We start from the raw sequence: 22,540 nt of genomic DNA on the forward strand, positions 1-22,540 counted from the left end.
TTTAATACCTACAATTTGTGGGGTATTTTAGGGGCTGATTCTTTGTGAAGGTTCATTGTATGTTCTTGTGAGATTTCAGATAGATGTTTTTCTTCTCTCAGCTTGTGATAGGGTGGTTTGCTTCCCCCCACCTTGTTTTTTTTTTTGACAAACCAAAGTTACAACTTTTTGTTTGCAACCACAGCCCAGTGAGTTCGGAAATGACAGAGATCCTCTTACCCAGGTTTCTGGCAGGCAGAGCCCAGTCTGTTGTTGCTCTGTGATGGGAAGTGGTGAACCCAGAACGTGTTCTCCTGCAGAGAAGGAGGCCTCTCATCTGAAGAATTCCTGCCTGTCAGCAGTTTGTAGGCAGGGTCTGCTGCATCTTTTTAGTCCCCAGATGTCCATGGTAGTATTGTGGTGATAAGATAGGATTAAAAATTCCTCATTTCTTTGTACATACAAGGCCTGGCCTGTTGTTACACAAACAGTGTGAATCAAACATTGCAAATCTGTAAATGCATCCTCTCCACCCCTCTGTCAAGAATGTGATGAAAGAGAGAAACTAAGCCCAGCATTGTTCAAGTGATCTTGGATGACCCATACACAAAAAAGCTAAAATAAGGCCAGGCCCAAAGTCTTGAAATCACACAAAACATCTTCATTATAGTTATTCAGAGACAAAGCTCGAAATAAAGCCAGAATCTTAATTCACCTCTTTTCCATCCTTCCTTAGGGGTTTGCAGAGCACTAGTACCTCTGAACTGCTCCAGTTTGGGCTGGCATATGATCAGAAGCCAGCTGAACACTGTACATTTAGCAGGAGTAGCTGAAGGTCACTGGAGTCGTAGCTCCTTGTGCCTGTCCAGCATCCTGATATTTACTGTAGCTCTGTAGTAAACCCAACCAAAGCACGATCATCCCTTGTCTGGGTTTGGGTTCTAACAGATACTGCCCTTCTCCTTACCCAGTCCTCAGTAGAAATGTGCTTCCTTTGATGTCAGCCGTGAATTCTTGCTCTCTCCCAGATAAGCTCAATCTTCATTATGATTTATAAATTATCACAGCAAAATGCAGCTACAAATGGAAAATACAAAGTCTCTGTAATCATGTTATATTTTAAGGCTATGTGATTTGTAATCTAAAACATTCACTGGGGCTAAAGGAACGTCTGTTGATTGTTTGCTATTTTAATCACATGTACACTCCTTTAATCCTAAGGAGAGGAAAGTAATTATGTTTCCTTTTCAATTCTTCCTAGCTGTTGTCAGTGCTGGCCATGGACTGCCTGCGAAATTTGTGATCCACTGTAATAGCCCAGGTTGGGGCTCAGACAAATGTGAGGAGCTGCTGGAAAAGACAGTGAAGAACTGCTTGGCTCTGGCTGATGAAAAGAAGCTGAAATCAATCGCGTTTCCTTCCATTGGCAGTGGCAGGTAAGGCTGTCAGGCAAACCTGATGCCAGATAGGTCACATTCTCTAAGTGCCATCTGTTGTTCCAGTCCCTTCCCATGTATAAAACACATTGCTACAATGCTGGCTTTTTTCTCCTTTGTTTAAATCAGTTCCCTAAAAGAAGTGTTTCTTCTAGGTTTGTTCAGGCAGTGCATGAAGCCTGCAGTGTTTTCCTGAACACCAGTTCAGTTTTGGCAGATCTTATAGTGCCCTGCAAATCTTAAAGCATGCAAAAAAAAGAGCATAAAACGAATTTTCAAGAGAATATTAAAAGACTTTTTTCAGACTATCAATTGATTTATATAAATTGGAGATGTGGAAAAGAACATGAAGAAAAGGGATCTCTTTTGCCTGATTTTAGTGTGTAATGAAACTTACCTGTTTTAGGATGGCCAGAAGACATGGCTTAGTGTTTGTTTAAGCTGCAAAGCTAAAGTGCCTTGATTCTCAGGATTTGCAGAGTCACTTCAAGCTTTCATCCAAAATCCATAAGCTGAATTCCATGCAGTTTACATCATGGGACTATTTCATTAAAAAAAAAAAAAAAACAACTTAAAAACCCTTGCCAAGGTCTTGAAAGCCTAAGTCTAAAGTTCAGGTCCTCTGGCTCTGTACAGTGTGCTCAGTGCCTTTGAAAGTTGGATTGTGTTCTTAAGAGTCTCAATCCAGACTGACTGCACCTTTAGTCTGAGGCTCCTGGGTTTGGGGTGCAGAGGGAGGTTGGGAACACCTGGCCTTCAATAATGGCTCAGTATGAAAACCAAAGGCCAAATCTAGACTGAATTACACAGTTGCGTCTCTTAAGAGGGTCAGTTATTCAGGGTTGGGTTTGCCATGAAAGAAGTTGGCTGGTGTACAGCAAGAATATTCTTCCCATTGTGCTGTGTTGCAGCACTAGATTAATTCTTGCATATTCTGTGGGCTAGGGCAGAAAACCGTATTCAAGGTTTTGGGAGAATGACAAGAAATAAAAGTTTCGTTAAGATGATAAATTTAAGCAACTTGCATCATACAGATCTCCAGCTAAAGTTAATTTGCATGGGTGTCATTTTAAGGAGATAACTTGAGCAAACTTTCCAGAACAGTAGAGAAATAGAGCAGAGGGTTCACAGTAACCTGTTGAATTAGCAGTCAGGGTCATAGGCTGGTCAGTACACAGAGAAGCTCTGAATCGCTCTCTGGGAGAAACTCTATTCCTCCACAGAATAATGCAGAGAGTGCAGACTCTTGAATTGGTTATGTAAAAGTGACACCATGTAAATTATCTTCCACACAGCCCTGTCTTTTCTGGATAGTTCCCAGCCCTTGTTGTGAAGTAGGTGATTGGTATTGGAAGATGATGAAGCCCTGAACAATCATCAGGATTCATATTCTGTTCTGAAATCAGGTTACTGACAGGCAGGATCTGGGGCAAGTTCTCCACTTGGCATAACATGTCATTCTTACTCAAGCCAGTTGAAGTGGTGCTTTTAAGAAGTGGAGAGGAATCAAAAGGCCTTGAGTAATATACGAGGTTATGTATTTTTCCTTTTTTTCCCCTTAATTAGAGATACTCAAGCATAAGTTAATTTTGGAGAGAACATAATATATTCTGACAGTACTCTCTACTTGTTTTTATGAAGTCAAAAGCTTTAAAAAAAGAAAAAAGTAAAGCTTTAAAAGATAGCAAATGCCAAAGACACCACATGTATGCAGCTGTTCTAGTACAGGCATCTGTCAAGCAGACATCACCCAATAAACCCATATAAACAGTTTCATTCTCTTTTATAGTTGAGGAATGGGATTACATGAGGGCAGTTCAAATAAATCACGAGGGGAAATAAAATAGCATACTTGTAGCGTTCATTGGGCCAGATGCTCAGCTACAGCCAACTTACGGAAAGCACAACTTGGGTGCTGTTCAGAGGTAGCCTGGAGTTCATTCTGGTAGGGCCATCAGGGGAAAAGGGAAAGGAGAGTTAGGGATTGAACATGAAATATCCTCAGAGAACGGATTTCATTCTGAGGCTCTGACTTTGATCTGAATTGACACTGGTTTGGCTAAAGTCCCAAATTGCCTTTTCACAAAAATTGAACTCAAACCCATAGATCAATGCATAAAGCTTCTGTTTCTTGCAGCTCACACATGGCCATCAGGCCAGCACCTTTCTGCTGATTTTTCTGCTCTTTTTCGTTTCTCTTGGGAGAGGTGTCCTGAGCAAATGGATTGTTATCAGCTTCCCTGGCACCGTGCCTTCCTTTCACCAGGCCACTCTTCTTTCATGTGCCTTGGTGTGACCACCCTGCCAGAACACTCGGAAGTTGTGTGACTTCAGAGGCCCCTGAGAACAATTCAGAAAGAGTGTATATCCACATATGGATGCTGCTCTTCATGACAGTTCAGGAGCAAAATTCCTGAAAGATCTCTTCAATGTATGCCAGGATGCAGCATTCATAAGTAACCTGCAAGTGCTCAGGTGTGGAAGCTGCTGACTCCTAAGTAGCTCCTGTGTCAAAACTGCTCTTAGTTGATTAACTTATCACAAAACTGATTATCCCTGACCAGCTCATTTGGGTTTAGAAGAGTAGAAGCTTTTCTCACAATGCTTCTTCCTTTTTTTTTTCCTTCTTCAATAGAAGAAAAAAACCAGGCATTTTTAGAAAAGAAAAAACAGTGTAAGCTATTTCATGCCATCATATTTGAAATACCACAAACATTATCTTCAAGAGAGCATGTATATTATCGCATTACAGGCAGGACTGACACAGAATTGCTCTGTGAGAATGTTTTTTGGTAAGGCAATATGCAGCAAGTGGGCCATGACACAGGCAGTTGCCCTTCGCATTGGTGTGTTGCCGCACAGAAGAAGAGGGAGATTACAACAGCATTTTACTACCAGTGTGGTGCTTCAGTAAGCAAGTGCTGAGAAATGTTCACCTGTTAGAGCCAGAGGTGAATTTAGCCCAGCTTCTTTGAACTGCTTGGGAAATGCTGAGAAACTCATCCCTCTGTGTAATCTGTAAATTATCTGTAGTATTAATAGTACACACTTTACAATGGGGACTATTAACTGTCAGATATCTGTTAGTGCATGTCAAGGAGCCAGGTGATGTTAAACAGGCTCTTTCAGATTCTGATTCAGCAGAGTGGTCGTGTCCCATCACCTTCAGACTGACTGACTACAGAGTGCACGTCACTGAGACTGGGGGAGGGCTCAGACTTTGTCAGGGCAAACTCATGGTCTGGGTGAGTAGCATTACTTCAGGAGTAACACAGCAACAAAAATCAGGCCACATTCCAGGCAGTTACCAGGTGTAATTCCAGGAGTTTGCCATGACCTATAAAATTCACAGTTCAGGTCATAGCTTTGTTCAGACCGTTCTACTTGTGCTTGACTTGTTTGAAGATTAGATTAATCTTTCAGACAAGGATTCCTAGATAAAAATGTGAAGAAGTTTGCAAGAAAGGTTGTCAGGTTAGGTCCTGTAAAATCCTATGCTTAGTAACCATTAGTAGTGGTAAGACCATTTTGTATTTTGGGTCTTTTCATGTTTCATATTCTATATCAAGTTCTCTGTCCCTTTTTACTTTAACAGTTGCTTTGCTTTCAGGACACGTTTAACTTCACAGCTCCAACACACACGCTGCTTTCCAGAACGCAGAAGGCTCTTGGTTTGCTTACCTGTTAAATGAGAGTAATTGACCCATCAGGTATCATAAGCTTCAACCCATCAATGTGTGTAGAATCTGTATTCATGTTCTGAGAACGCTTTTCTTCTCTTTGAACATTTTAAGTCTTGCCTAAATCAACAAGTTTGTAGCTTCTAATTCAGACTGTAAACACTGTCTTCGCAGCTTTATTTACCATGGAGTGTCAGCAAAAAGCCAGAGCCTTCCCTGGGAGGTTAAACCATCAAAAGTTGGTTCAGCAAGTCTTGATTTTCTTTATTTTCTCTCTCCTTCTAGAAATGGCTTCCCAAAGCAAACAGCTGCTCAGCTGATCCTGAAAGCCATCTCCAGCTATTTTGTGTCAACAATGTCCTCTTCAATCAAGACGGTGTACTTCGTGCTCTTCGACAGTGAGAGTATAGGGATATACGTGCAGGAAATGGCCAAACTAGATGCCAACTAAGCCTAGAAAGCAACAGTACCAGCCCCCTCTTCCACCCATCAGCATCCCCAAATCCTTAACTCATTGTGAGGCAGAGCATCTCTTATTTTAAATTTTGCTCATCTAGGGGAATAAAGGTGGGGTTTTTGTCATTTTGTTTTGGAATTTTTTGTTTGTTTTGTTTTTCCTCTCTAAACTGTTTTATGTTGGCACTGATAGTTGGCATTACTGCTGTTAATGCACTGTTATACCAGGCATTGTCTGAAGTTAGTGTAATCTAGAAGATTTTATAGTTTTATTTTAATGAAGTATGAATTGGAGCAGGAAGCTGTTAGGAGTATGTAGTCTTTTACTTGTGAAAGAAACAGGCCAACCCTATTTTGTAACTGTGTTGTGGTGCTTTATCAATACATCGAGTGGCGTTCCTTTCATTTTTTAAAAGAACAGATGCTATAAACCTAATTTGTGTTTGTTTATTGTCTTAATGATTCTGGAAGGAAAAAAAAATACAGAAACCCTGTTGTCCTTAATTATATTTACAATTTTGAAACTGTGTGAATTGATTTAGTAAAATGTTTGAACTGTTGCTCTTGGTGTACTTGGATTGATTTTTCCTTTAAGCCTTTATTTTCTAAGTTCTGAAAAGTTAGCTCTGAGCAGCATGAGAGCAGATCAGAACTGGTGAGCTGAAGGCTTGTTTGGACATGCTGGGCATCTTCCCTGTGCTGGCTGGATGCGAGTGTGCTCAGTGATGCTCACAGCTGGGATTTTTCCAGACTTCCCAGTTGTTGCTTCAGATCCTCCTGTTCAGAATCTGCCCTAATTACCTATTCAGTTTGGGAGGTTGAAGCCTTTTAGATCAAGCAAGGCCTAGCATTTTTTGAACTCTTTCCAGTCATCTAATATTAGCCTGTTTAAAGCTACTTTGTATTTTTTTCCAAATATTTATGAGCCCTGTTTGTAGTGGTCACCCTGTCCTTTGCACAGCTGAAATCCATACCAACATAGAGCTTTATGGAACCCACTTGGGTTTTTTACTTTGAGAAAAAAAGAAGTTACACTTTTAAAAGCTGCTGCATGTGGATGGTGCTCTGAGGGAGGCAGCTCTTCCTTTGAAGTTTTTAGCTGATGTCTAGGTAGGAGGCATACGTTTTCCATCTCTGTTGAAAACTTCATTTGCTGATGAAAGGGTATTTCATATCCACTCTGGATTGGTCCAGAGCAACAAGCAGACCAAATCTGATTTTTCAGTAAGTTCAGGAATACCAAATATTGAAAATGTGTAGCTTGAACTCCTGCAGAAGTTTGGGGTATTTTGTGTAGAAGTTGAAATACTTGGAGCCTTTAAGTGTAGAGGAGCAGCAGCACCAATAACAGATGGCAAAATTTAAAACATAAAATAAAGGTTATTCTAAATATATACCCAAAGTTAAAAGGAGCAAAGAGTAAATTATTTGTGCTTCAAATGCATAAAGGGTTTTACCAGAATATCAGCTCAAACTTTAAAATTTTTAATGGCCAAAATGCACTTGGTGCATTGTTTAAAGACAGCAGCTTAAGGGACAGTAAATGAAATAAGGTGCAGTACTTCAGGCATTTAATTGTGAAGCATCTGCTACTGCAGTTGGAACTTGCACTTTCCCCAAATTTCACTAGATGTCACTAAAAGAATTGAAAGATATCAAAAAACTCATATGAGCAGCTAACTTGGAGTGAAATGGGCCTTGATTTTTTCCAGCACAGGAGGGGATTTTTGACACAGGAGTGTGCATCACACTGAGTGTTCAGATCACAGAATCGTGATCTGTTTGCAGTGGAGAATTTACTGTATTAAATTGCACTTTATTTTAAATTCAAAGTTTTAATGTCAACAGAAGTGTTTATCCAGATATTTTCTAGGTAGTTTAAAGTACAACCTCCAATGGCATTTAATAGATCTCTCTTACACTGCACCAGACTGGGAGGGCCAACTTTTGTCTTTCAACTAGAAAATCCTAAAGCAAACTGAATTGTAATTCAAATCACATGGACTTGCTTTTTCTGGCCTCACATCCCATCTCTTTATTTAGCTGTGGGCTCCATAAATAGCTTGGCTGATTTCTTTGGGATCACCTGTGATGTGCCATTTTATTTGCTGGGATTATGGTGCTTTTGTAAGGGAAAAACAAAATCAATATCATTTGTGGTGTTGGAGCTGGTCTCATGTGGGGCATCACCATATTCTCCTTCCATACAAACAGCAGTGTTCCTCGTCCAACAGCCCGGAGCCGTCCGTGTTCACCCACATCGCCCACAGCCCAAGGAACGCTGCTCCAAGGTCCCAGAATCCAGCAGGCTCTGTCAGGAGAGCCAGAGATCCCGGAACAAGCTTGACCTCAGGCAGCCCAAGCAGATTATGGCACCTATTAAAGAACCTAAAAAAGTAACATATCAGGTTACATTCATAACAAGGAAAATAAGAAACTCCTGCTAACACGTGCACTGGGGCCAGGACATTACTTTGGGAATCTCTGTGGCATTTTGCTTGTTGGAGTTAAACGTGCAAGCTCCACTTGCAAAAGAAAAAATAAAAAAAAATTTTAAAAAATAAAAATTACACTTTGGGAAGACCACACATGGAAAAATCTCAGAAATCTCAGTGAGGTACCTTTACAGCTTCTATTGGTAAGTTCATTCTGGCTTTTACCTGAACGCAGCAGTTAAAATAGACATTCTCCAACTTTTTCAATACTTCCAAAGCTTAAAAGCATTTTGTGGCCAATAGCGTTTTCAGTTTGTATCAGTAGAAGTCAGGTGCCTGAGCAAGGACTACCCTGACAGGAGGTACAGACATATGGCAGAGGCTTTTCCTGTCCTGATTCCTGTTGCAGCCTGGAGACCCCACTGCTCCTTATTTTCAGACAACTACACAAAAAACAGGTGGGACTGCACTGCTTTCAGTGTGCTTGACTCAGAGATTACAGGTCTGACACTACATTTTATCATCAGCATTTAAACTTAGAGCATAGTTGAGAACAAATAATTGTTCTAATTATTTTTTTTAAAAATCTATCATTCATTAAACAATCTTAGATGAATAACTCAAACCCTCTTTACCATAATATTGAAGAAACACAGCATGCAGCAGGGTAACAAATGCACCAATGGGACATCAGGACATCTCCAGAGATTTGTCACCAAAAACGCTTCTATGTACAAGATTTTATCACCATTGGGGAATGCAATTCAAGGGTCCATTGGGAGCAGTATCAACATAATCATACAGATAACATGAAAATACAAAAAGATACATGTAAGTAGCTAGATAGGAGACGGTGTAATCCTTCAGCCACCAAGTGTACTAAGGAAGAGTCACTGAAATGGCTGTGGTTTTGTAAAAATGTGAGGAAAACTGGAACTGGAGTCATTAGGTCTGAGCAAAGTACCTTTAGAAATGCTTTTTTCAGTAAGAAGGGGAATCGGGAACCTTGCTATTTGTATAAACTCTCCAAAAACCAGAGTAGAATCAGAGTCCTGGAATGGTTTGGGTCAGAGGGACCTTAAAGACCATCTCTTTCCGACTCCCTGCCCTGGGCAGGGACACCTTGCAGTAGACCCCGTTGCTCAGAGCCCAGCCCAACCTGGCCTTAAACACCTCCAGAGAATTCAGAAAAAGCATCCCAAAAGGGAAAATAACAACACACAGACAAGACATCAGAACCATAGTCAGGCTGAAACAACCAGAGAGACAAAAGTTTACAGAAAAATAAGGCTCCAATTTTCCAGCATTCATTAGCACCAAGTTTTTGTGAGCTCCCTTCCCCTTGATCCCAGCTAAAATTGGGGTTTCTGGACAGAGAAACAGCATTGACAGGAGCTGCAGGTGCTGGCTACTCAAAGATGAGGTCTGTAGGCTGTGATAACCCGTCACATACTCTGCTCTCTGCTGGTTTTACAGCGGATAGTAATACCTAAAGTTGTAACAGCAACTCGGAGGGAGCAACATAATTGATAGGCCTGAAGAGTGCAGGTAAGTAGGAGGATTGTATTTATATCCCTGGCACAAAACCCAAAGGGAACCAGGCTATTGCACACTGGCTAAAGTGCTTGAAAATTGCCACCGATTCTTTTTTGTGTCAAGTTCTTCAGAGATTTAGTTCACTCCTCCGTAGAATCCCACTTAATGCCTCCACAACTCATGTTTAACCATTATCACTAGCGACCTGCTCGTAAATGCTTCTTCCTTGTTAGATTCCACAGCCAGGAATCAAGGGGAGATGATACTGCTGTTTACTAATAGAAAGGAAGGAGCGACAACGTTTCCCAGCACAACCCGTAAAATCTCAACTCTTCCCCACTTTTTCACCAGCCTGGTTAACGGAAGAAATTTGATATTTTTGTACCTTGAAATGACTAACCTTCTTAGGCTTAGGAGAATAAATTAAAGTTCAGCCAAAGTATGCCTCAGCTGCAGCAATGGGCAGATTGATTTGCTTTCCATCTGGGAGATTAAATTCCACTGCCAAAAAAATGGCACCAGCATAATTAGCTGTCAGTCAAGTTGCAAAGAGACAGACTATGTGGGATAATTGAAAGCCCTGCAGCTTCTCATTACATACTACAGTAGCCCTATTTGCAAATTTCCACCTTGAGGAGGTTCTCCCAACATGGTCAGGATTGTACTCATTCCTCCTGGCACATTCTTCTGAAGCGAAACAGGAGTATTGTGAAGGGATGGATTAATTTTAACTAACTCGCTTAACCTAAGTTGGTTATAATATATTTGTCAACAGCCCCTGACAGCTCCACTAGGCTTTAATTGCAAACAAATCCAAACAGCTGGAAGGAAGTGGTACATCTTCCACTCTGGTTATGCCCCAGAGACACCTTTACAGGCATAAAAATTACCTCCCTCCCTTTGCCTTTCCTTTTTCTCCGTGCACTGTCCCTCCCACAGAAATCCTCCTATTCGGCAAATTGTAATTCATAATGAACCCATCAGTATGCGATATTACAAACATGTACCTTTCATAAAATAATGAACTCTTTTTTTCCCTCCCCTGTTTCCTGAGGCCTGAGAACGCTTCAGCGATTGCTGAGTGTACAGGGAAGTTTAGAATGATAGAAGAGAATCACAGAATGGTTTGGGTTGGAAGCAACCGGAAAGATCCCCTGGTTCCAACCCCCTGGCATGGGCAGGGACACCTTCCACTAAACCAGGTTGTTCAGAGCCCCATCCATCCCGGTCTTGAGAAACAAGAAGCTCTGATGATCAGTCCAAGCCTTACTGAAGAGTGTGAGGTAATCCTGGTGATGAGGCAGGAGACAAAAAGGGTTCCAAGAGTAAAATATGTCACAGCTTTCATCCTAAAACTATAGGGAATATGTAAACCAGATTTTTCCTCTGACTATAATGGGAGTCAACACTGCCTGCACTCTCCTTTTAGGGTGAGATGTAATTTCTGTCACTCTTCCCCAATAAACTAAGAAGAATTGGGTCCATCACACTCAACCAATCCCTCAGTTTTAAACAAGACACAATTACCAGCAACTCCAGCTGAATACCCTGGCCATCCTTCCCTCCCTAGGGGAGGAGGCAGCCTTGCCCCTGCCTCACAACTGGGCGTTATCTGAGCACATCTACAATAACGTGATTTATACCAATGTCCTGAGGCGGGAGGGATGGGGGAGGTTTTGTGAGCTTCATCTGCTTTCGGCAGCTTCAAAGTTCTCCAACCCAGAAAAGTTACCGGTTCCCACAGAAGAGGGAGCCAGTGTCACACCTCCCACATGGCTCTGAAACCTCCGCGCTAATAAAGCCCGGACTAATGCACTAATAACTCTTCTTAAACCAGAGCTTTCATTATAAATGTAATTTATGCTCACCTTTAAGAGCTCCACAAACCTGAGCCCTCTCACAGGCACAGATCTGCCTCTTGCCTCCCTGCAGCACTTCCTCAACACTGGGAGTGTTTCCAGTGCTGGGACTCACTGGTGTGAACTGGGAGCCAAACTGGGAACAGAGCAGGTGGTTCATAAAATTAGTAAAGCCAAAGTAATGAGTTTGCTGCTGTGATGTGGGAGAAGACTGGGTTGGCACAACAGAGCAAGACAGAAACTGCAGAGAACAGTGTGAAACTATTCCTGATTATTCAGGCTCCATCAGAAATATAAATAGGCCAATCTACTCCTATGTCTAGAGGGAGCAAGTCAGGATTTAGCACACAGACAGGTCTCACGCTGGCTTATCCTCATGTATGTTAGGAATGGGAAAATTGCCCCTCTTGTCTGTGCACAATGCCCCTTTATGATTTACTAGACAGTCCTCTTTTTTTGCCTCAATTACTCACTTCAAAAGAGGATGGAAATGGGACATTCCTAGCCCTAATACTAAATGCATGTAGTCAATAAAAAAGGAAAAACACTGAAAAATGTTTAAAGGGAGGGTGCTTAAGTTATTGCAGCCCTTGGGAGCATTAATGTATGTGCCAACAAGTTACTGTATGTGGCTTTAACATGCTTATTTATTCTGCTGTGCAATAAAACGCTCTCTTAAATAGTGCCAAAACCTGTTTGCCATGGCAACCCCTCATCACACATATGTTGCAGTAGTACTTACAAGCACCTTCTTAAAGAGAAATACACATCAGAATAAATATCTTGTGACCTTCAGGGCATTTTACAAAGTTTAAGTACCCAAGTAAATATTACTTCGGACTGAAATATTTATTCCAGGTAATTTTTTTTCCCCTTTGAGCAACATTAAGCAGTGAAGCAAAGCTTGTTCCTTGCTCACTTCTCTCCAAGTGGAGCTCTAATGACTTGGACAAAGCACAGAGCCTGGTTTTTACCTGGCAGGGCTAAGGTGTTGCCAGTTGGCTGGGCAAGCATGGTAGGGATCAGCTGGTCTTCTATAGTTTCAAGTGCACTGCAGCTGTTCCTGGTGTAATTAGTCATCCTTTGTACTGGCACAAGAAAATAGATGTTTTCCCTCCTCCCATCACACTAAATGTTTGCTCAGTGTAGCCCCTGGCCTGGAATCCAAGTGTGCACGTGTCCATGATAAAGCCACTAACACTGGTGTTACACTTCCAGTCCTGCAAGTACCCAGGAAAGGGGTCCTGCATTCTTTTACCACTGCTTAATTTACTGCTGTGCCTTAACAGAACTGGCAAGACCAGCTCATTTCCCACGTCACTGGGAGATACATCCACAGAGCACTGCAGGAAACTGCATGGAGTAAGTAGGTCTGGGTTATCCTGCTGAGCCATCCTCCCACTACAGGACGCTGCAGTGTGGGAATCCCTGTAGGAAACCAGCGAGGGCTGCCCTGTTCACTGTCCAACCATCATCTCTCAGCTGGAGACAGCACTAAATGGAGGAGGTTCCTCAGCCTTTCCAGATGCAAATTCCCAGTGACTCAACAAGCAAAGCCTGATTGATAGTGGCCTTTTTTTATTATCATTGGCTGTTTGTCCTGTTGTGCACAAGCAAGACCAGTGGAAAGAGCAGCCAGGCAGGTTCTGCCCAGGGAGCAGGGCTGCGCCCAGGAAGGCTTAACTGCCAGGAGTTACCTTATCTGCCCTTCCTCCTGCCTTCCTTCTCACCTGCTTCCCTTTGTGGGGTTCCCCCTCCTTTCTTTCCCTTTTGCTTTCAAAGAACACTATTTAAAATTTCCCAAACTCATCACAGGACTGTACAGGATGATGAAGCACCTTTATTCCCCAGGTCTTGAGAGGCCAGGGCTGGCTCAGCAAGCTCAGGTGGCTGACCCATCAGAAATGGCTGGTGGAGCCTCCTGAGAAACCACTCCCCAACAGCTACAATGACCCTGCATAACAGCACATCCTGAAAAGCCCCCACAGCCCCCAGGAAGGATTCCCAGTGCCCTCCATCCTGGAGGTACTGCCCCAATGTGAGTTCATGCTTGGGGCATCCCAGAGAGCACATTCACTTCACTGAATTCTGCTAGTAAGATTGGCAGGGGGAGAATAAGAGATATTTTAGTCCTCTGGCATCATATAGAACCACAGAATCTTTTAGGTTTAAAAAAAAAAAAAATGCAAGCTGGTCAAGTCCAACCATTAACCTAACACTGCCAAGCCCACCACTAAATATTACGACTTTTTGCATATGAAGTTCAGTTTAATCTTTACAGAAGGAAATCCATGAACATTATCAGTCCCTCCTAGGCCGTGCACTTTCCTCAGAGTTGACACACCTTGCCCACTCCATTGCCCACCTAACTTCCCTGTCCCAGGCCCTGCTGCAGACTGTGGAGGGAAAGGGCTAGTCGCAGTAAGGCACAGGGAATATTACCAGATATGGCTGTACAGACATTCTTTCTTGTAGCCAGCTCCAGGAAAATGCTCTCTCCAGCACCTGGGAAAGAAATCCTAGAAAGCACCAGAAAACAGTTGTTTAAAAAATAAATAGATGTATATAAAGCAAGAAAAGAAAACATGTAAGTGTATTCTTAATGCTCCATTATTAACGGTGCTCAGGAAGGGATTTTCTGCTTTGCTGGAGCATGTAACAGGCTTAAATAAGAATCCCTATCAGAATATAACTTTGTAATTATGCAGATAACATTTTGTTCTTGTAATGACAACATAAACACTCACAAGCTGCATTGCTTACACATTTCTGTAAATAGCAGAGGTATCTCTCAGGTTGCATTTCCTTGAACACCACAAGTGTCACCTTGACAAACCACAAATCATTTAAGACTCCAGGCATTTAATAGTGGTTTTAGTCAGGCTTTCAGCTACTGGCTCCTGGCAGGATTCCTGAAGCACTTGTGCCAGGCAGAAAGCTGATTTCGCAGCCCTATGTTATTAATTAACCATTTCAGCACCAACTCAGGTGCATCCTTTGATGCTCAGTGAAACCTGTAGAGAGCAAACCATCCTGAGGGCTGTTCTAAAATGCCTCAGTTTTACTCTTTATCTCTCAAAACAACAATACCATGCCTAGAAAGACAAAATCATAGAATGGTTTAGGTTGGAGGGAACCTTAAAGACATTCCATTCCACACCCTGCCAAGGGCAGGGACACCTTCTACTATCCCAGGTTCCTCCAAGAGCTGTTCAGCCTGGCCTTGAACACTTCCAGGGATGGGGCAGCCACAGCTTCTTTGGGCAACCTGTGCCAGGGACTCCCCATCCTCATGCTGAGGAAATACCCTCTTTTTTTCTTATTTTCTCAGTGACGAACATAGATTACAAACACAGCACTTGCACGCCTGCAGCTATGACAGGACATAACTCAAAAATTCCGAATGTACAGAAATAAAGTCTAACAGCTCTGTACAGTAAGTGATTCCTTCTGGTAAACTGTGACCCACTTCTACGCTATCACAGCAAATATGTGTTTTACTGCTCTGGCAGTGGGATCGATCCCTTCCACAGTAAGTGTTTAAACAGATGCATGCTTTGCTAGAGAACTGTTTTTGGATCAACTCCATGAGAATTCAAATTTGTGCTGAAATGTCTAATTATGAACACTTCTGTCATGTCTTACAGCTTCCTAATCCCAACTGGAAAATATCTTTATTTTATACTGGTGTCATCAGTTTAGATGAACATATAAATTTCCATTTATTGAACTGCAATTTTGCAGTGCACTTGCAAAATTCAGAAAATATGTTAATATGTGATTCCTCCTAAAAGCAGGCACTGAAATCACACTGATCTACTTGTACATGTGTTTATAATTATTTCTGTACATTACTGTATCCAAATAGCTGTTAGAAAAAATTCCAGGCTAGTGTGGATATGTTTAGTTTTACCCCAATGTCCATAAATGCACAAGAAATCTGTGCTGCCTAGAGACTTCTGAAAGTCTTGTTCTAGCTGGAATCAAATATCAGGAGTGATACCTATTACTGCATCTTGCCTATCCCATTATAGCTTGGCTTGGAGGCATCGCAATATTTTGTGTCATTACATAGTGCTGGAGGCATGAAAATTCTCCAGGCTGATTAGCATCGTAGAATTTCTCACACAAGCACCTAATCCATCGGAAAGGACTGTTGGGTCTCAGCTGATCATTCATTTGTCTCATTGAAACACTATGACTCCATTTTAAGAGCTTTTTTATAGACTCGTATAAAGGAGAAAGTGAACTTTTTAACATGTTTGCACTTCACTAAGTCAATACACATAAAAAGAAGTACAACTGGGGTTCCTACATGAATACACAGCCCAGAAGTGCTAAGCTGGTAAAGAGATACAGCTACTAGGTAGGCAAGAGATTAACTTTATTTATTTCCTTTTCTTCAATTTGCTAGCTTCTTCCTAGAGATACAACAGACATCCAGGAATGTGGCAGTAGGATGAGTCAGATCCCAGACTCCCCAGACAGATGTTTTACCCAGTACATTCATATGCAAATTTTTTTCCCCCTAAATTATTTTCTTGGAATAGTCTGTGTTACTCCATGAGTGGTTTTGCTGTTGCTTTTCTTTGAATGCCGAATCCAAAAGCAGAGCAGGATTCCCAGAGAACAGTCACTCCTGTCTCTATAGAAATGTACATGCAGCTTAACACATGTATCTCTGTCCTAACAAGTTTTTCAGGGAGTACTTTGCCCAGTTATCTGATAGGAGGGTCCCAGAGCAGTGGTGAGGATTAGGCATCTATTTCTCCTACACGAAAGTCTGGTGCACTTGTCCATCCTGCTGCCTAACAATAGTTCATAAAGCATGGTGGGGTGTTTGACCCTCCCAATTTACTGAGAGCATCTCCTTCTCCCCAGCATCCCTGGTTGTTGCCCAGATTATTCCCACACCAATACAAAGATCCGAGTCATATGAGAGAGAAGAAAATCAAGTTCCCTGCAATGGTAGTGTTGGAGGCACTTGCCCCCCTCTCTGATGGTTGGGAGATGGCAGGAGAAAGACTTAGAGGAAGCAAGACAAAGAATCTCAGCAGCTGCAAGACGCAGCAAACAAAAGAAACATGTTTTTTAAATAGAAACCATCAGCACCAATAGAGTTGTCTACTGCGCTTTGCCCAAGTGAATTTTTATTAGACTCTGTAAAAGCTTCCAAATCTGAAACTTTAAAAATATTTTTTTCTGCTTAAAATGAAATTTAAAGTGGCAGGTTTTATTAAAAATTAATGTTAAAGCAAGAGCATTGCCAAGAAAATCACTGAGATGAGTAATGTTATCAATTATCATTTAAACATCTACATTTTCAATAGTCATCCAAAACCTGTCACGAGAAGGACAATCAGGATCTCCCAGCCAGACGGCTGATGAAACAGCACCAACCAGCCTTTGCCATGGACAACTCCCTCCTTCATAGTCTAACTTCCAAAATGTTCACATCCCTGACAAACTTTAAAGAAAAATGTTTGATCCAAAATTAATGACATTGGTGCAGTACCATTGATTGCTCAGCTTGCAAGAGTGGTACTTGGGAAAGCACCAGAGGAAAGTAGGAAAAAAGAAGAAAAGAAAATAAGCAATCAGAAATTCAGAAAGTCCAGTTATATTCAGAAAAGAAGAACCCTCACATCAGGAACACAATCAAAGGAAAAGTTGCAAGCTGGCTTGGATGGTGTTTCAGTTAAAGCCTTCCCAGGCTGGGGGTATTCTTTTTGTTTTCTTGAAAAGTACACACATTAACCCAAACCCTCTGAAGGGTGGTGAAAGCTACAGAATTCCCAGCCATTGCCAAGCATCATCTTTTCCTAAAAATACTGTTCTAGGCTGTTATTTGACCTAAAAGTTGAGAACATTTAAACCAGAGCGAACCACAGGCTAGAGACAATGCTTATTAGAAACAGCCTCAAATGATATGTATAGTTGGATACTGTGATTTAAAGATATATAACAATAATTCTTCTTGGAAGATAATCTCCCTGGAAATGAGGGCAGAAATTTATGCTGCCCTCTCCTTTCTGACATTACATTGAGAAATACCCTGGAAATTCATCGTTTATTACCATGAAATGAAAGTTTAAGGGAGGAGATCTGTCAGGGCAAGCAGACCCGTAGCTGCTGGATCAAGATAAATACATACACAGAGAAAAACTTTTCACTGCTAAGGCTAAAACCTTAGGGAACCCACCTGCTTTGCCCTGCTCCACAGGTTTAATGCAAGTAACCTATTGTAACAGCCGTAACTCTATCAAGAGCATAACTGCTGCTTAAAATAACCCAGAGAACTAGGCATTCCTACTTGGATATATCTGGAGCTTCATGATGGCAGCATTTCCATTTATAAAATAGGGATGTAAACCAGCTGGGACCCACCAAACCCACTGCAGTGCTCTGCCAACAACAGACAAGATTTCCGGTCCCAGGTCAATTTGCTGTGGAGGATTAGGGACGAGCAGGGCTGGCTCCCAGGAGCTGGATGACAGACATAGTGAGAGCAACCCTAACACAGCTCCAGTGCCCCCAGAGCGTGTTCAAACACACCAATATCAGCTGTCAGATATAAAAGGGGGTTGAGGCCACTGGCATGCAGAGCATTTTCTCCAAGTCTACACCAAGCTAAAGTCTTGCAGGGAAATCTTGATTTATGTCTCTATATAGTCCATAATCAACCTCATGATCCAGGAATTAAGGGAATCTTGAAATAATTGCGAACTTCTTACATAACTAGGGAATTTGTTTTTCATTTCTCCCTCCAACAAAAGAAGTTTTTGACTCTTCTGCTTCTACATGATCCCACACCCTTCCCAACAACGGGCTAATTAACTTTTGATCCCAAAAGGATATGAAGAACAAAAGGACATCATGGTCTTTGGGTGCATGAATGCAGGACAGCAAGCCATATGCAAGCAGTGTTTGAGTGTTTCTACTGTTCCCCTGACTCCCAAAATTCTCTGAAAGACCTGGTAGAGCTCATGTTATGATGGGCAATTTGACAACAATCTGAAATATGTCCTATCCAAAATACAGTCAGTGACACAAGTGGTCTAGGCAGCAAATACAATGTTTGCCCACATGTTATGATTCTATGAACATGCGGAGTAGCATAAAATAAGATCTTTAAATGCTTTTGAGTTAAACTTCATTACCTCACTCAGTGCCTCGTTAACTAGGTCTAATTTTAATCAGCCAATAATCCTAATTGAGCAGAGTTGTCTTCCAAGAGATGGTGGGAACAACATCACTGCCCCATCACATTCATTCAAGGCACAGCATTCCTGGAGTGCTTGTCATTCTAAAGGCTTTGTTTCAGAAACCACGGGCAGTATAATTTTATCCAGTCCTGGCGAGTATGGAGGTCCATTTCATCATACTTCTCACCACAGGACTGTTGGAGATCCAAGTTTCTAAGCAAGATGACTGTGACTGCTTCCATCTCACAAAAAGGTGGGAAGAGAAAGCCATCCCAAAGACAGATTTTGGGGCAAAATACTCAGGGCTTTCAGTATTAGGACAGTTGATCAAAATATCTCTAATTTCCATTAGCTCTAAGAGGTAAATTTTTCAAGCAGCTCCTTATTTTTTTACTCCTTTATTAAGACAACCCATTTCCTTTTAATTAAGAACCCAGTGCCCCTCTGAGAGATAAACAAAAGGGAAGGAGATCCCCAGCCAAGTGAACAGGATCCACTCTCTGATATGCAGTTTTTGCATGGTTAATGGATGTTGGGCATTAATATTTCTTACCCTTTTGTCTGTGTTCACTGTAATAGAAACCCCTGTCTAGACTGAGTGGCTACTACAAGTAATCCCAGTAATATCCAATAAAATCACTCTGAAATGTGATAGCTATAGTTATCAAGGAGCACCAGGATTAACTTGATTGATTGAACAATGGACTTCTGGTTTTTAACATGATCTATATGTGTCCCAAAAAAAATTCAAAAATACACATAAGGTTGTAAAACCTTCAATGCTGGGCAACTTATCATAGTCTGTAAGTGTACTGACACACTCTGAAAGGAGAGGGATTAGTGCTGCTCCAAAATTAAAGGATAAATGGCAATGATCATAAAGAAATACTTTCACTTAACCAACTTCTGCAAGGATAGGATACATCACCCTCCCACTGACAGCCAGCAAACAAAAACATAAATATTCAATTCAATCTTTGCTTTAACGTCCTCTGCTGAAAATACTGCAAAAGTCTTCATTTGTGATTTAAGTCCAACCATGAGAGCCACTTGCTTTTCCTAAAGTGGTCTCTGAAGTGTGTATTTTATTAAACAAGGAGAATTAGGTTTTTCCAAAAAGGTATGAGATCACATGGAATGCAGTTACTGAATTTAAATAAGTAGCAAAACGTCTAGGCCCAGGTGTAGAGCACCATCCACTTCTATTATGACCCCACAATGGCTTTCTTGCTGACCTAGGTCTGCAAATGGGTATCCATCCAATACCTTTGCTTTGAGCTTAGTTGGCTCATGGTGGGTATGTCTGATTTTTCTGAAGACTGAATCACATCAGTGGATAATTAATAAGTCAGAGGTACCTGGAACCAAAACCCCTGCACTCATTTCCAGCTCTGCTCATAGTCCTCTTTCTGAAGTTGTTCAAAACTTTGAGTTCTTTGCATGGGCTGGTATGAGTCTAGAAATGAGAAAAAACGCTCCTGTCTAGTACAAAAGAGAGAACATTCAATAACTAAATGTATGCGTAAGTTGAAGATGAATTACTTCTCAAACTAGAAAAGTATCAACCTTTAGGAAAGTTACTCAATAAATCAGTTTAATCTAAGGAATTAGATTAAGAAAGATCCACCTAAAGAAACACATTTTATTTCCAGAGCTCATAATCAGTTCCCAGGAAACTGAAAGGGAACTATCTTGAGTTTGCAGCAGTACCCAGCTATAGAAAGGCAACAGTGTGGATACCAAGAGGTTTAGTAGAGGCACAATCTCTTAGGAACAGGTTTTGAATAACTTGGTAGCAAGATGGGGCTTTTTGCTCATCTGTGGTATACCAAAAAACAACACATTTGCAAAGGAATAGAAAACTACTAACCTTAACAAATTCTCCTGATGTTCAGGCTATTTCTGCACCAGCTGTGCAATGACACAAAACATTCAGGCACTGTCTCACACTGCAGCAAAAAGGCAAACCTCCCTCCCAGTACCTCTGCCTTCCCTTTTATAATGCACCTGTGGATCACATTTCCGTTGGTTCCTGAATTAAAATGGCAGAGCAGGTGGGTCAGGTTTGCTTGAAAAAACAATTGAAGGAGCTCTCCCTATACTGCCACTTGTTAAGCAGCTCAGCCTTACTCACCTGGTCTGCTGCAATAGGGCTGCTTGTTCCCTTTGTTCCTGAAAGTAATCCAATTTGGGCAGGGAAGAAAAGGGAATTCCAACCAAGAGTTGCTCATTCACTATTAATTTTTGTTTTTCTGGTGGAAACATTCTTGTTGCTACAAGCTGGGGCTGTACCCACTGCCCAACTTTCCTCAAATACCAACCAAATCCAACATTTAAAATGAGCAAGAGGTGAATACTTTAATCAATTCCATCCACCAGCCACTATGGAGCTCTGACAGTTTCTTAAAGGAGGATATGGTCCATGTCTAGCAAAACATGGTTAAAGAGCTCCCTTTGCTGACCTGACATTGAACCTTTCCCTGAGCCTTCTCAGTGCAGGAAAATATTTATTTTATTACAGCCCTGCAGAACTCATCCCAGTCCAAGCACTCAGATTAAGACCAAATGTGTTGAGCTTGCATTAGGTGAAGTTATGAGATGTGTATTTGGGATTTTATCTTTTCTATAGATGCTGGTGATGCTGAAAGGGCACAAAATAAAGCAATGGCAATAATAACAGTGCTCATGGCAGTGGGTGGGTTCTGTTGGGGACTTCATAAAGGGGATAGCCCTACCCTGTGTCAAATGTTGTTTTCAAAGCCTTGTGTAACACAAGTCTCCCTGAATAGTAAGAAATTCCTTTTACAAGGAAACTCACCAGGCTCTCCTGGATGGCTGAGCAACATCAACCCTTCAAGTCTCAGCTTACATCAGCTCCCTGCACATCACAGACATCCCCAGACCTGGCTTAGCAACACTGCCAACCACCCCAACACCAGGAGGGAGATGGAGGAGGGAACCTCTCCCCAGCCAAGAAAGGTGTCGAGGTGGGGAGAGTTCACAGTGCACACATCTCTACTGACGTACCCAAATCTGATCCTGGGAATCCTGCAATATGAGAGAAGGGACCATCTGACCTGCACTGAGACCTAACTCTGAGGTGTACAGGCAGACACCAATGCACCACGCTCATTTATTTCTGATTTTCACTGCATTAATAGCTATTTCGATAGCAGTGAGAGAACTGAGATCTCATGGGGTTCGACATTGATGAAACGATTAAGGAATTTTCTCACCAAAATTTCTAAGTAATCCATGTTCTCACAGTAACAGCAAAATACCTGTTTAAAATATAGTTGCAAATATCCTGTTTCTTTTTATTGCTGAGTTGATATATCAGACCTGGGATATGAGATATATATGATATTTCCATTACAACCATAATGTCTCCTTGGGACCTATATGGTGTCAGTGTGTATTACCAGACTTCAAGAGTGATCCTGAATACAAGGATTTTATTTACTATAATATCACATATACCAGTTCCTGATCCTGATTTTCTCTGTAATACAAAGAAAATGAAAACTAATGAGAAATAAATACTAATTCTAATATTTAAAGCCCAAGTGTAATTTTCCAACTTTAGAAAACATGGTAGGGAAAATAGAGGTGGGAAAAGTGTGAAATCATAAGTTCTTTTATCTGATCACAAGAGAAATGCCGAATTATTAGCATGAGGGTTTATTAGTGTCTCTGGGCTTGTTTCTGAGACTGTGTGAAAGGAGCCTTTATAAAGGAGGTTTTATTCGAAGACGCCCCCCAGTTCTCACACAATTTTCCAAAAGTGTGACGATAGATCGCTAATACAGAAACTGAGATCTGCCACAGCATTATCTGTCCATCTATTTGAAAGCAGCTTGAGAAGTGAGGAAGGGCGGTGAGGTGCAGATGTTATCAATTAGCCAAAAAAGTTAACAAAACTTCAAACCGCAACAGTTGTTCCAGCTGAGAAGG

The 22,540-nt window shown here is 41.5% G+C and overlaps 1 protein-coding gene and 1 long non-coding RNA gene across 12 annotated transcripts in view; one reads left to right on the forward strand and one right to left on the reverse strand.

Moving 5' to 3' along the window:
* Positions 1-6,111, forward strand: part of LOC116451330 (core histone macro-H2A.1) — a 43,504-nt gene extending 37,393 nt beyond the window's left edge. For all 11 annotated transcript variants that reach the window (XR_004243172.1, XR_004243176.1, XR_004243175.1 and 8 more), the window contains 2 exons: positions 1,241-1,415; positions 5,381-6,111. Coding sequence is in view for 5 of the 11 variants with exons in the window: in XM_032124626.1 (XP_031980517.1) it covers positions 1,241-1,415; positions 5,381-5,546 (341 nt within the window). In the remaining 6 variants the exon portion in view is untranslated. The remainder of the gene's footprint in view (positions 1-1,240; positions 1,416-5,380) is intronic.
* A 94-nt stretch (positions 6,112-6,205) lies between these two features.
* Positions 6,206-21,928, reverse strand: LOC116451331. The gene is made up of 3 exons (XR_004243178.1): positions 20,457-21,928; positions 13,824-13,900; positions 6,206-7,939 (listed from the first exon to the last, which is right to left on the reverse strand). It is a non-coding gene; the product is annotated as an uncharacterized LOC116451331 (long non-coding RNA).
* Between the last annotated feature and the right edge of the window lie 612 nt (positions 21,929-22,540).

This window comes from Corvus moneduloides, chromosome 15 (genome assembly GCF_009650955.1).
Source record: "Corvus moneduloides isolate bCorMon1 chromosome 15, bCorMon1.pri, whole genome shotgun sequence".
Classification (NCBI taxonomy): domain Eukaryota; kingdom Metazoa; phylum Chordata; class Aves; order Passeriformes; family Corvidae; genus Corvus; species Corvus moneduloides.